General features: G+C 40.1%; 1 protein-coding gene and 1 pseudogene across 1 annotated transcript; both read left to right on the top strand.

The window, feature by feature from the left end:
• LOC111236678 overlaps positions 1-1698 on the top strand; it is a 1791-nt pseudogene extending 93 nt beyond the window's left edge.
• Positions 1699-7473: 5775 nt separating this feature from the next.
• tmed10 (transmembrane p24 trafficking protein 10) lies at positions 7474-12989 on the top strand. Its single transcript, XM_022770275.1, has 5 exons — positions 7474-7706; positions 8766-8886; positions 9482-9555; positions 11221-11347; positions 11556-12989. Exons 1-5 carry the CDS (start codon positions 7530-7532, stop codon positions 11675-11677), a joined length of 621 nt encoding a protein of 206 aa, XP_022625996.1. The 5' UTR covers positions 7474-7529; the 3' UTR covers positions 11678-12989.
• Positions 12990-14005: the final 1016 nt, after the last annotated feature.

Genomic DNA, 14005 nt, shown 5'->3' with positions numbered 1-14005 from the left:
ATCAACATGAGACTACTTGATGTTTCAATTTGTTGTTGTTTCGCGTGAAAGGAAAGGAAACGACTTGGAAAGAATAAAGCTCCTTCATAGCATTCATTGAATATGCTCATAAAGCTTTAACCTAAAGTTAGAAAATAATAGATATGCTATATATAAATATAGACTGATAGTGATCTAGCCTCTGCCGATTGTGCTTGAAATAGCCTGCTGACCTGCGCTTCACACAGTGCAAGGCAATTTTCATTCATCCACCTGAGACTCCATAGAGAGAGTGTAACGTCATAGTTGACATCATATGGATATTTTTTAAACCATCCAGATTTTTATAGACCCTCTGCTTCGTTCATACACATCCTGCAATGCTGCACCCACCTCCTGAAAGTATACCTAATGTACTGATGATCCTCTTACTTTATTCCTTTCCAGGATTTCACTGACCTGACAGCATCAAGTGCCTCCTTCATCCCCACGGTCACAGCCATTTCAACAAGCCCGGATCTGCAGTGGATGGTCCAGCCTTTGATCTCCTCAGTGGCCCCTTCTCACAGAGCCCACCCCTACACCTCCAGCCCCAGTCCTGCCTACCCCAGACCAGCCATGAGGCCTGGAGCATCCAAGGCTCACGGCTCTACCAAGAGGAGCAGAATGGAACAGGTAATTATCATCCAGCCACCTACTTTAGGAGTTACCCAACAAGTAGTAAATTCCTTGTTGCAGTATATTAAGTATCATAGAACTGGAGTCTTAACTTTTTCTTGTATTATGTGCAGATAACACCTGAGGAGAGAGAAGAGAAGAATTCGCAGAGAGAGAAATAAGCAGGCAGCAGCAAAATGCCGCAACAGGAGGCGAGAGCTTACAGACACTCTGCAAGCTGTAAGTATCCCACAGACTTACCATCCTTCATCAAAATCTATTCTCCACCACAGCTAAAAGCAGTGTTGTCCAACAGCCAAGTTAATGTTTTCTTCTTCTCTATCAATTGCAGGGAAACTGATCAGCTGGAGGATGAGAAGTCCAGCCTGCAGAACGATATAGCCAATCTTCTGAAGGAGAAGGAAAGGCTTGAGTTCATTCTGGCTGCCCACCAGCCCATCTGCAAAATCCCCTCAGAGCTGGACACGGATTTCCCTGTGGCCTCCATCTCTCCTGTCCACCCCTGCCTCTCCGCTGAGGTGTCTTCCCAGCCACAGACCACCATCCCTGAGACATCCGCCATCACTTCCAGCCAGCCAACCTTCACCTCAGCCTCCAACTCAATCTTCTCCAGCAGCAGCTCCGTCCTCTCCACCGCCACCATCTCCAGCAGCACGGTCAAGATGACAGACCTAGACGCCTCCGTCCTGGAGGAGTCTCTGGATCTGCTGGCGAAGACGGAGATGGAGACAGCGCGGTCAGTGCCAGAGGTCGACCTGTCCAGCTCCCTCTACACAACTCAAGACTGGGGGAGCCCCTTCACGCCTCAGCCAATAACAATGACTTTGAGCCCTTGTGCACACCTGTGGTGACCTGCACCCCTGCCAACACCACCTACACGTCTTCTTTTGTGTTTACCTTCCCAGAGGCAGAGACCTTCCCCACCTGTGGCATCGCCCACAGGAGAGGAAGCAACAGCAATGACCAGTCCTCTGACTCCCTCAGCTCACCAACCCTGCTGGCCCTTTAAAGACTCTTCTGAAAACAAAAATACTTCCTATAAAGCACCATTTCTTGATGACGTGAAGTAGATGTGCAGATCACAGGGCTATGGAATGGACTTGTACCAGGAAGCAAATTATTTACGATTTTATTTGCCTTTATCTATACTTGCCTATTACACCAATGTAGCAAGTTAAAAGCATGTTTCAACTAATACCACCTAGTCGTTATATGAGTTAATATATGATTTTATTGTGCTAGATAACAAAACTTTTGTAGTATTGATGTGTGTTCAGAGCAATAGGTATTATTGACCCAGTTGTTTCTGTGTTGATGGAATGTGAGATTACTTGTGAACTGTTTGTGAAACTTTAAAACTGACGTGCTTTGTCTTAACCATGGTCTGAGTGGTCTATCTTAGTATGAAGTTTTCTGTGAAAACATTAGTGGTTTTAATTTATGAAATTTCAAATTATTTTTTTTACAGAGAGAGTAAAGGTGAATGTTGTTTGTAAGAGATGTAAATAAAAATAGTGATATTTAAATTCAGTTCCGTTTGTCTGGTTGAATCTGTTGCTCTTGTTAACATAGCCTATATATATACATTTTCTCTGTAGATGTATAACTAGCAGTCGGATAGGACGGCAGCTACAGTGGTATTCAACACGCAATTAAAATAATGTCTAAAATTAGCCTGTATAAGAATAGAAGTATTTTTCCTGCACCTCCACTGGCTCTATTTTATGTTCCGTCTGTTGCCAAGGTTAACTATACGTCAGGGCTCTTACGTCAGTGCGTTCTTTCCATTTTTTTTAATTTGCAAGCCCAGCGCGATGATGACGTCTTACTTCCTTGCCCAAATATAGAGTGCTAGGCGGACTCGCCGCAACTGTCTTCGAGCAAAGAGCAGACATGCAGCTCGGTCAGACACCCTTTTCCGCAAAACACGTCCCCTACATGTAGGTATTTTGTCTGAGTTTCCCTCTGAGGTGTCTCTTCTGAAACATTTGATTGTGGTGTCAGCATGTCTGTTGGAAAGAGAAAAACGTGATGCATTGCGTCCCATATGTTTCTCACATGTTGTCGCTGTTCGACAAACCGCTGCACACACTTGCTTACACAAGAGAAGTCACATGAGGATCCGAAAGCGACATTTTCACCACGGTCTGCGTCGGTTTTATTTAGGCTATTCTTGGAAGGTTTGAATTCGCCTAATATGCAGTCAAAGACGCACACGTGAATTACAGCACAATGCAAGAAAAAAAATCCTCAGAAATAATTGATAAAGGCACAGAGAGCAGTCTGTACTTCACCTACATTAGCTGTTCCTGCAAATGGACTAGGCCATGCGGACAGCTGGACATGAGGTGTACAGCTTCTGTCTGCACAGTGGTATTTTTATTCAGCCTGTTCCAACTCTTCTTTCCCACCAGACAGACTCTACACAGTAAAATCCACCTCTACTGGAAGCACAGGCGGGCCAAGATTAACACTGACGTGCCAACATCACATCAAAACCCTTCGTTTGACGAAAAGAGGTCACATGTAAATAACTAATTTCGAAGATGATGATCTAGAAATATTATTCACAAATAGTCTAGCATATTATTTTTTGCCATTGGTTGTTACTGCAGATTGAATTAACAGGAAAGATCTCATGAGTGTAATGTAATGTATGGATGAAAACAAGTTTTCTTATTCACTATCACTGTCTTCATTTTTATATATATATAATTATATATATATAATTATATATATATAATTTTATAAAATGTCTTAAGTAATTTAGGTACTTAGATTCAGGTGCATGTAAGATATTCTTAAAGCTGGGAGTCCCTTCCATCTGTCTGACTCTGAACACTCATGCAATCCTGTCTTTTCTATTTTTTCCTAGAAAATTGTTATTCAGAAGACAAAGTTATAAACATGAAGACAGCACATTTATCACTAACACAATGGTCATTACATTTCAAGTTAAACTAGGTGAGTTATCAACTTTTCTCTTAGGTTTAATCAAACTAACTGGTTTTCCATTATCATATTATTTTTCCTTATTTTGGTGCTAAAGTTTTTTTTACCACACTTTGTAACTTTGTCCAAAATTCTGCCATTTGTGCAATTGTGCATTAGTTACGTAGCTCGCAATGAAAATCTTTCCAAACTCTCCCTTCTTGTCATTCTTTCACCTCACTTGCCCATTTCACCTTTTATCAACATTGCACCATGTAAAGAATCATCAGAAGGCGGATTGCTTCATGGCTTTAGGCAGGAAATGCGTGATGTGTGCGCATGTGGGGCATGCTGGATAGAAAACTACCATCACACAATAACTGACTTATGCTGACGTTTGAGTTCTTCCAGTGTAGACACACCCTTTTGTGCAACACTGCCAAGATATCAGCAGTTGCTCCTGTGCTTCCTGTATGGATTCTGGCCTCCTCCCTAAGAGTAAAACTTGAAACAAACCAAAAGATTGAAATATTTGATAATGTTAAAAGAATTTAGGTTGCAGGAATACAATTTTACTACTTCTTCAGTTCTTGCTTGCAGTAGCCTTTTGAAATGCTTGGATTGAACCTGTGTTTTTACGAAGCCTCTTGTTTTGTCAGTGCTATACTGTTGTATAACATCTGAATTCTGAGTACCTATCTGTTTTCCTTTGCACTTAAGCAGAGCCTCTTTTTCCTCAATAAAGCCTCTATGTGCGACCATGCAGCGCCTAATAACTCTGTCTATTAATACCTCTTTGCCGGCCCCAGGGAGATGGGGTAGCAGCAGAAATAGCAGGTGCCTATTGCTTCTTTTAACATCAGCATCAACAGCAGTAAAATTAGACCACTATGACGCCAACCTGCGTCGGTGCAGCAACCCAGGGGAGGAACCAGGCAGCGTACGCCTGATAGAAAGAGACGAGCAAACTAAGGCGAGAGAGGAGGAGGAAAGGAGCAAATGATGAGTGTATGAGGATAGCAGGGAGGTAGACAGACAGAGGATCCCTGCCTGGGTGTAACTGTGAGCACAGTGATGATGAAACAGCCGAGTTTGCCTCCGTGACATGACAATAAGAGCTCAGTTTGGCTCAGCTCCATATTCACAGAAATCCATCCTGATACTTTTCTTTTGTCGAGGGAGGATATGAAAGCTTTAGAAACCATGAATACTTCAATTTCTTGTCTGACTGACAGAGTGATACAGTTATGATGCCAACTTATACTTTTACTGAAGCAAACGACAAAGCCCACTCTATTTTAGACCCATTTCTGACAAGTACCTTTCAATGTTTTACCATCATGGTTGTCAACAGAGTACCTCCATCTGACACAATGTAAATATTCTATGACATAAAGTTCCTATGACACAAACTGTGTGGTGCATGACAAATCAGAATTGTGTTTGAACTAGGTCTAGATGGTGTGTCCTTATCAGCATATGTCTGCTTGTTGTTTTAGTGTCAGGATCTAGAAGTGATAACAAGCATAAGTCAGAGAATGACAGCAGTTAGTTGAAGGGCGTGTAGACACATGCGTCAGCATGCATGCTCATTTATGGAAGTATTCTACTCTGTAAAATAGGACTTTCATAATGGAATACGACACTGAACCAGTGCCAAGAGGTGATAAAAAGGTTAGTCAATCAATAGTCATATCATTGAAGTAGCGTTCCAAGTGTTTTACAGACCTAATGCCAACCCTTTGAATATTTAATGCACAATGAATTGTGCTCTTGAAAATGACTGAAAGTGGTTACATATAGGTAAGATTCAATGGGCAGGTGTGATGTTCACATTTCAGTATAGTTAAAGCATGTAAAAATGTAGATTAGTCACAGGTATATGAATATAAAGTTTTGTGGATCTCATTTATAGTCAAAAAGCTCTGCAGCACGGAGGAGTGTGTGACATGCTATTCTTAGAGGTTATTTGACGCACTAAGCTACAATACTGGAGGGATTTCTCTATCCAATAATTACCGTTCACTTAGTGCCAGACTCCCCACTCAGCAGCCTGTTCTCGTCTCGTCTCGTGGGATCCGTAACAAGGATGTTTCCCTGGAAACTGGACAGCTCTATCATATGTAATTGGGTAATCCCTGAGCTGCTGACAGAAAAATAATAGCTTTTGGGATTTTCAAAATACCCGGGCCAACACTGAGCATGATATGTCTGTTTCATAATCCAGATTTATCAGTCGCATATTGGATGGATTATTATGCAACTTTGGTAATATTAAAGACATTTTTGAGTGAAAATCTATAAATATCAATAAGCTAATTGTGAAGAGTTTAGAAGGATAAAATAAAATGAAAATGGATGATTTCTAATCTTATTAGAGCAGTATCAATATATTTCTATGGAAACAAGTTAAATATGTACAATTATAGAATGTACAAGGTATGAAACACAGGTCATACATTTATTATCATTACAAAGGCTGACTTGGACCTTGTGTCATGCTGAGTGCCCGATTATAACAACACAACACACAACAGACCAGACTCTAGAGTAGACAAAAAAATCGTGCACTCAGTCATAAAGTATCTGGCTCCCTCACTAAAGTCAAGGACCTGCAGAGGAGTATTTGTCTGTTAATCTCCATTTGAAAAAACATTTAATTGCCATAAATCCTTGTATAAATTACATTTTGGTGAAAGCCCCTGATCAATCTAATGTGGTTTTCACAATGTTGAACTTCCATGTTAGCACAATTCTTTCCACACTGTGCCACTCTGATTAGTCTCAAGAACATTCCTAATCTGACCCACTAGAGGGCCCCACGTCTCAAATGTGCTGCAGTCTATGTTAGGGCCCTGCAATTGTCAAACACTTTGGTCAATTCAAAGGAGTACTGGGTTTGTAAGTTATTCAGTGCAAATATCTGCAAATTTCTTTTAAATATGGGCTCCTATCTGTTACAAAGTCTGAAATGTATTGACAAAAGAGCCCTGCGAAGTCCCGAACGGACATGTGACCATGTCCATTCTGCACAAAGCTTAAAACAAACCCCATGTATTTTCACTGTAATGTGTAACCCAACCACAACTTAATGATGTGTTGTCCTATTGCAGTGCTGGGCCCTTTGTACACATGGTGACAGGACGTCTTTGTATATTTGAAGAGTGATATTGTCCTTTGTTTATTTTGTACTGTCCTCAGTCATAAGTCATAAGAGGTCAGTTTGTCCCTGTTCCATGTTTGGCTTTGTATACACTAATGTCATAATCGTCAAATTGTGTTTGCAGCAGGTGCTTATATCCCACAACTAGCTGCAAAGCTCAAAATGGTTGTATTCTATGATCAAAGGTCCAAGCACTAGTTTTTAGAGCATTCTACTGCTAGTGTGATGTGTGGAGATGGGAATCTTTCTCCGACAGAGACTTTGAGCCCTTCCTCAATGATACTGTGACTTTAGCTAGATGTTCCAACTGCCCAGCAGCCACGTAAGGGAGTCCCACTGGGATGTTTTTGAGTTATCAGAGCCTGGTCTAACACTGAAATGGGATTCTCATCATCCACCTGAGTCAGCTCTAAAAGGAAGAGTTTCCATGCTCCATGCTCAAATCTAATCACTATGAATATATGTCTCTCGTTATATTTTTCAAACATTGCCAATTAAATTATTCCCTTGAATGTTTGTGCCACACCCAGGCAAGACTGGACTAAAGTGGACCACTGCCCAGAAATCCAAAGGGCCCTTCAAACAGGTTTATTAGATCATGCACACAGTTTGACCTCACCATAACCCTACGGAGGAAGAGTGAATCGTTGGAGTGCAGTTCTCCCTCCAGGCCAGGGGCGGCGCCGGAGCGTTCGGTCAGGCCGGCTGTGTAAGCTGAAGCTCGGCGTTAAGCTTGCAGGTTGGCACGGGCTGGTTGGTCGGTTGGTTGAGGGTAGCCATGGCTCGACTCGCTGCGCTACTGCTGTTACCGGTTCTTATTGAATCGGTATTTTCCATTTCTTTCTTTTTACCGGTCAACTCAAGAAAGTGTTTACGAGAGGAGATCCACAAAGACGTCCTCGTCACGGGGGAGTATGAAATAAGCGAACAGGCGAACACCAAAACTAATCTGAAGGTGAGAAAAGAACCTGCGGCTAGCTGAAGCTAACGTGTCCGATTTGTATCGAGGCCGAAATGGCTTCAGTCTGTGAATGTCTGTATTGACAAGCTAGTAAAATTCTCATCCTCTATTGAGGATAGTCTCAGCTGTTGGCGGAGCGCGGCAGAAATTTGTGACAACTGTTGTTAGCATTGTAGCTAACCTAGGCCCCGAAGCACTCGCCTTCCTGGTTTTAGTAGCTAACTAGCCAGCTAACGTCAGGGGTAACATCATCGTTTAGAGCACTTAGAGTAGTGGTGTAATTTGCATTTTGACGCAAGTCAAATTTATGTTAAACCAGTGAATTGCAGCTGTATCACAGACGGTGGGTGTTTATTTCACAGTTGCCGTATGTTATGTGATATTACGCCGACAGTTAGTGTCGTCGGCTCGGCTCTGCTGCTGTTACACGTCAGTCTTAGCGTCCATTCAGCTGGCAGACACAAGCTAGCGGCATTAGCACTTTAGCTATTAGCATTGACTACATGTTAACGGCAGTTTGTATTTAATGTTTAATGACCCTAAGATCCCCTCCATATATTATACAGGAGATTCTGTCCTCACATTATTATTAGTCATTTGCAACTTAATTGAAAAGATAACTAACAAAGATTTGTAAACTAGTCTCCATGTTGTGACAGCTGTCTACTGAAAACATTAAAGGTTTGCCGATATTAAAAAGGCAATTAATAGTCTTGATGAATTTTTTACGCTTATTTGAATGCTGGTAATTAGGGTTGCTGCTGATGGTTAGTTTTATTATTATGACGTTTAATCTGGTGGTTCCTTTTTCTGTTGATAGTTTAATCTATAAAATGTCAGATATTATTAAAATGTTAAGCATTGCATGCATGCACTCCACCTTACCATCATTTAAAACGGAGGAGAGCAGCCAGTCCTCTCATTTGAGAAGCTGATAATAGAGATTGTTAGACTGTCCTTAGACTTTGGTTAACGAAATTGTTGGCGATACGTTTTCTGTCAATCAATTCAACACTTCAGTTAATATTTATATTATTTTCTTTAACTTTGTAGATCACAGATTCCTCCAGCCACACTCTTTACTCCAAGGAAGATGCAACAAAAGGAAAGTTTGCATTCACCACAGAGGATTATGACATGTTCGAGGTGTGCTTTGAAAGCAAATCACCCTTGGGTAAGTGTGTTAACTGGCAAAACCAGGTATCCCCCAGGGGGTTCATTCTTAAAGCCAGTTAATTTTTTTTTTTTTTCACTGAGCGATATACATGAATATTAAAGCAGTTGTTGTTGTTATCAACACACATAGAAATAGTTTGTTTTTATTACTGACCAAGAACAAAGGTGTAAACATTTTGCTGCAGTTTGTGTAGAAACAAAATGTGCAATAACAGCAATAACATAGAACTCTTTGGTGATATTTTTGTTGTTAGAGGAATAGATGGTTATGAAATTAGAGATGCATATTTGTGGAAATGAACCACATGTCATATGTTATGTATTGGTACAAAGTAGTTTCCACAGTATTGTAAAAAAAAAAAAAAAAAGACTGCATTATTGAAATAATCTAGAGGAACTGGTAGGAAACTACCAAAAGGAATTTGTCTGGAAAATGACAGATGGAATAACAGTGGAAAAATTTTGAGTTTGATATGTAAATGAAGGCGTTTGTAATTCTGGAAATAGATTAGGTTTAGGTAGCACAGCAAGTACCCACAATTTAAAATATTACTTTCAATAAATTTCATATGATGTTAAATGCTTTTAATCAGGAACTGGAAGAGTGCCTGACCAGCTGGTTAATCTGGACATGAAACATGGTGTGGAGGCCAAAAACTATGAAGAGGTAAGTTTCAGAGTCTGTTTTCAGAGTTTGATTGCCTTTGTAGCTTGATAGATAATGTAGACAAAGTCTGTCTGCAGCTTGGCTGGGTCATTGGATGTAGGACACTGGTCTTGCTGCAGGAGTTTTACTACATATGTTCACTAGCAGCCAGCATAGAAGGCACATAATTCTCCTAAATATGGTCTAAAATTTGGGTTGGAGTTCTTTCAGGTCAGGTTCTTTTGAGAAGATGGTTTTGGACTCTGAAGAGATGCAGATTGATGTACTTTGTTAAATGTAGTACATCCCTAGTCTGGATAAAGGCCCTCATTAATCAGGCTATCTATAAACAACATGAGTACAGATTCAAGAGATGCCAGAGACATGTAAACCTTTTCCTGTAATTGTTACACTTTAACAACACTGAAATAAGCAATGCCTTCATCAGCTTAATAAATCACATCAACCTGTGGAAGCAAGAATTTACTGCTGCAGTGCCTTATTTACATATATTCCACATTAAATACTTGTTCCTGATAACAGCAATGCAGAGACTAGAAAATAGGGAAATCATTGGAGGAGGTTCTCTGCCTCCACATCATTCAATATTTTCCTATACAAGGAAACATTGTTTTGCATCAACACTCACATGACTTAATAGTTCTCCTGAGAATGGGTTAGCACTTGGCTGCCTCTGGCAACTCTTAGTAAGTACACAAGTGATAAAGACTGAGCTGAGAATCGCCCCGCTTCCCACACATGGCGCACCGAACATGACGTTCTGTTCTGCTGAGAGAGTGTGTAGGTGGATGTTCAGGGGAGCTCAAGTGGGTATGCCTGTCTGGGAAGGTGGGTGGAGCTGAATTTGTACATGTATTTACCTACGTAGGTGGGTGTGTTACCTTGAACAGATTTGCATGTTGTTCAGTAGATCGTGTAATGGTATTGGGAAAGTATGCTGGAAAGAGTCCTAGTCTGTTACAATGTTTGAGAAAGTGTACTTGGCAGATGCAAGCTGCAGTATCCAACGGTGATGTTTATTCTCTGATTATTTGATGTCATTTGCATGCTGCTTCTCTGGCAGATTTTACTATGAAATTTCCTAATGGCCAGAATGTCTGTGTCTGGTGCTGCTGCACAATTTAAGGGTATAATGTGATTCATCTGGTCCAGTGCAGACCAAACAGAAAAGCAGAGCTATTGTTGCTGTTTAGTTTTTGAGCATTAGTAGTTGAGACAACAACTGGACTTCTGTCATAAATAAAATAACAATAGACTACTACATGTAGTAAAGGAAAGGAAGTATCCTGCACTATAACATTAGGGACAGTGGTTTCCATACCCATCAGTTAATCTCATAGATTTGATTGCTTCACCAGTTGCCTTTGAATATTTGTTTTCATCATAAACCAACCACACCAGTTTGTTGAAGGTCAGGCCACCACCCTCTTAGGTGGTACAGCTGTTTAAGAGCTCAAACGGCCTCATTTTCATCTGCCTAAATGAACATGAGTAAGTGGCCAAACACAGATGATTTAAACAAGCGTTTTCACAGCGAAGGGGGACACCTGCTGGACAATGTATATAACTACACTGTTTAAATGGTCGTTCCACCCTTTCTGTGATGGGCTTTTCAGGCATCACTGTTCAGTAGATTCAGTAGCCTCTCTTTTGTTTTCCCTCCAGATTGCCAAGGTGGAGAAGCTGAAGCCTCTTGAGGTTGAGCTGAGGCGACTGGAGGATTTGTCAGAGTCCATCGTCAATGACTTTGCGTACATGAAGAAGAGAGAGGAGGAGATGCGTGACACCAATGGTAAGAAAATAAAACATTTAATCACTTTTTTGCTGACTCTAACTCTCTGATTGAATGTACTTGTTTTACTGTTTACATAGGAAGCACGAGATTTTGATTATGGAAGGGAACAGAAGCAAAGATCAGTCTTGTTTCTTCATTGATAGTATGAACAAAAAGTATTTGTTGCTGTCCAAAAACATACCCTTCTTTTTTCGCCACTTTCCAGAGTCCACCAACACACGTGTGCTGTACTTCAGCATATTCTCCATGTGCTGTCTCATTGGGCTGGCTACATGGCAGGTCTTCTACTTGCGGCGCTTCTTCAAGGCAAAGAAGCTGATCGAGTAAAGCATCCCCTTACTCCTAACCTTGGGGGAAGCTACTTGCCGGTCAGCCAATGCATCCCAACATCCACCCTCCTTGGACTAGCTTCAGCAAACAACAGCAAGTGGGGTTGAGGGGCTCAAATTCTAGTTTTCACTTTTGTGAGAGTACCAAGGTTGTCCTCTGAAAAAAAAGATTCACCTGCTTATTTAGGGGTTTGAAACATGAAAAGCGCTGTAGGGAGAAATGCACTGTGAGACATGGGATGCGTATGTCACTGCATGAGTGAGATACGTCCATCCCCATGATACTTCACGTTTCTATCTGCACTGTTTTGAATGTTGCGGCTTACTGAATAAGAACTTGTTCCTTCAATCAGTTCAACAGTTTGATTTTGGGCTCAGTTTGAATGGATGTGCCATGAGCGAATGTCTTTTGCCCTTCTTTTGATGTACACATTCTTTACCATGCCAAGCAGACTAGATCCTTGGTGCCCTTTTGATCAAGTGAAGGCTATTTGAAAAAGTGGTTTGTTGTTACTTTGATAAGAAAATTGGCAACAACTGAACTTCTGTGTTATGTCATTTAATTTGCATACATGTTTGGTAGCTAAATTTAACGGTGTCTTTGGTTTGTTTTCATATTGTAAATGCTACTTAGTTGCTTCTACAGTTATATTTTTGGGGGGTTGTGAGTTGTGAGAGTGATATCCTCTTAGTTATAAATTAGGTCACTTCTATTAGCTCTTGCACGTTCTTGTTTTGTTCTTGTAACATCTGAACATCAGTAATTTATCACCAATCAAAAGTAGCCAGAAACCAAAAACCTTGTTCTTAGGAGGGTGTTTCCAGCATCATATGTATATGGCTATGAGCAGTTTAACCACCTGATTTCTATGATACAGTTCATATATACTTGTGCAAGTTTTTTTTCTTGTCCGACTACAGTGGATGGAGGTTTTGATGGGAAATGTAAAGTAGGCTAGCCAAACATTTCCCCCAGTCCTGCGCCTCTTTTCTTCACACACTGGTAAATTTAATTATTCTTTTGAAATTTTCAAAATGTCACTCCCCAAGTACAGTCCTTGCAGATCCATCCAGCATGCTTCTTTTTGTTAAAGATACATAAGAGGCTTGGGTTACATGAGAATGTGGGTGGTTGCAAATATTCAGATTGTTTTTGACAGGGATTAATTGAGGCATCTGTCATGGGTACATTTTTAACAATGAACATGCGCATTGTGCGCAATCAATGATTTTTATGTTAACTGATAAATTTTGTAAATTTGTGTTGGGCTTTTATTCAATAAAATATTGGATGAATTTACATTAGTTACAATGTAGTTTAACATGTATTTCCTACTTGTGATGCTAATATTTGGTTTTGGTAGGGTAGTTTTGGACTTTAAAATAATTTTACCTATACACAGACATAGGCTGTAATTATATCATAGTATTGTGAGTGATACACTCAAATTGCTAAAAGACAATAGCACCATGAAATCATATTACTATAATGTGAAGTGTAAAAGAGAAATTGTTAAATATTTACTAATTTTTAGCATATTTAAATGAAACAAAGCTTTGGTTGTTCTGCTGGTCACAATAGTGACCAATAAAAACTTTATTTTCAAACTCTAAATTTGCTTTCTACAGAAGTATAATGTTTATGTATAATGTGACGATTTGTCCTGTTAAGTCATGAGCAGCTTTACTTGTTTGGTCTAAATGATCTCATGACCACAGCTGTTTACCTTCACTTTGACGAGAAGATGGAGTCATTACTTCATTTGGAAGATGCTTTATTTAAACCAACTGAAGTACCTTCAAACCCTCAAATCATCAAGAGCTAGATACCATCAAAAAAGAGTGCTTCTACAACAGAAGGTAAGTTTTTGTTTTAACACGACAAACATTTGGAAAATTCATATATCATTTGAACTAATACAAAAATATCCATTGCTCATTGGTGAGTTGTGAGTAATGTGACAATACATATACTCTAGGTACATATTTGACTTACCAGTACTTTGTATAATTTCTCATGTGCACCGTAGTGATATATTATACTAATGATGTTTCTATTATTGTGTCCACTTCCACATAACCGATACACATACGTTAAACTGCTCATTTTGTGCACGTAGTTATCAAAGTGACATGATTTCCATGTTTCTAACGAATGGAAACAAATTGTGAAGATACAGACTTACAGCTTCGTCTAATTCTGCTTGGCCTGGACGTGTGATATGTGTTCGTAAAAAAACCTGTCAAGTGAAACTCACACCAAAACTACACTTGTGCTTTAACACAAGCTCAGGCGCCCATTATACGCTTAAAACTGCCAACATCA

Source organism: Seriola dumerili, unplaced genomic scaffold (genome assembly GCF_002260705.1).
Source record: "Seriola dumerili isolate Sdu_G_001 unplaced genomic scaffold, Sdu_1.0 BDQW01000025.1, whole genome shotgun sequence".
Classification (NCBI taxonomy): Eukaryota; Metazoa; Chordata; class Actinopteri; order Carangiformes; family Carangidae; genus Seriola; species Seriola dumerili.
The sequence above is the reverse complement of the archived record's forward strand: the minus strand, read 5'-3'. Positions and strand labels throughout refer to the sequence as shown.

What these genes read in the sequence shown, in the direction of transcription:
- tmed10 (XM_022770275.1), top strand. Translation starts at nt 7,530, where the DNA reads ATGGCTCGACTCGCTGCGCTACTGCTGTTACCGGTTCTTATTGAATCG. An exon ending in AGGCCAAAAACTATGAAGAG is followed by an intron (nt 9,556 to 11,220) that starts GTAAGTTTCAGA and finishes TTTTCCCTCCAG; the next exon opens with ATTGCCAAGGTGGAGAAGCT. An exon ending in GGAGATGCGTGACACCAATG is followed by an intron (nt 11,348 to 11,555) that starts GTAAGAAAATAA and finishes GCCACTTTCCAG; the next exon opens with AGTCCACCAACACACGTGTG.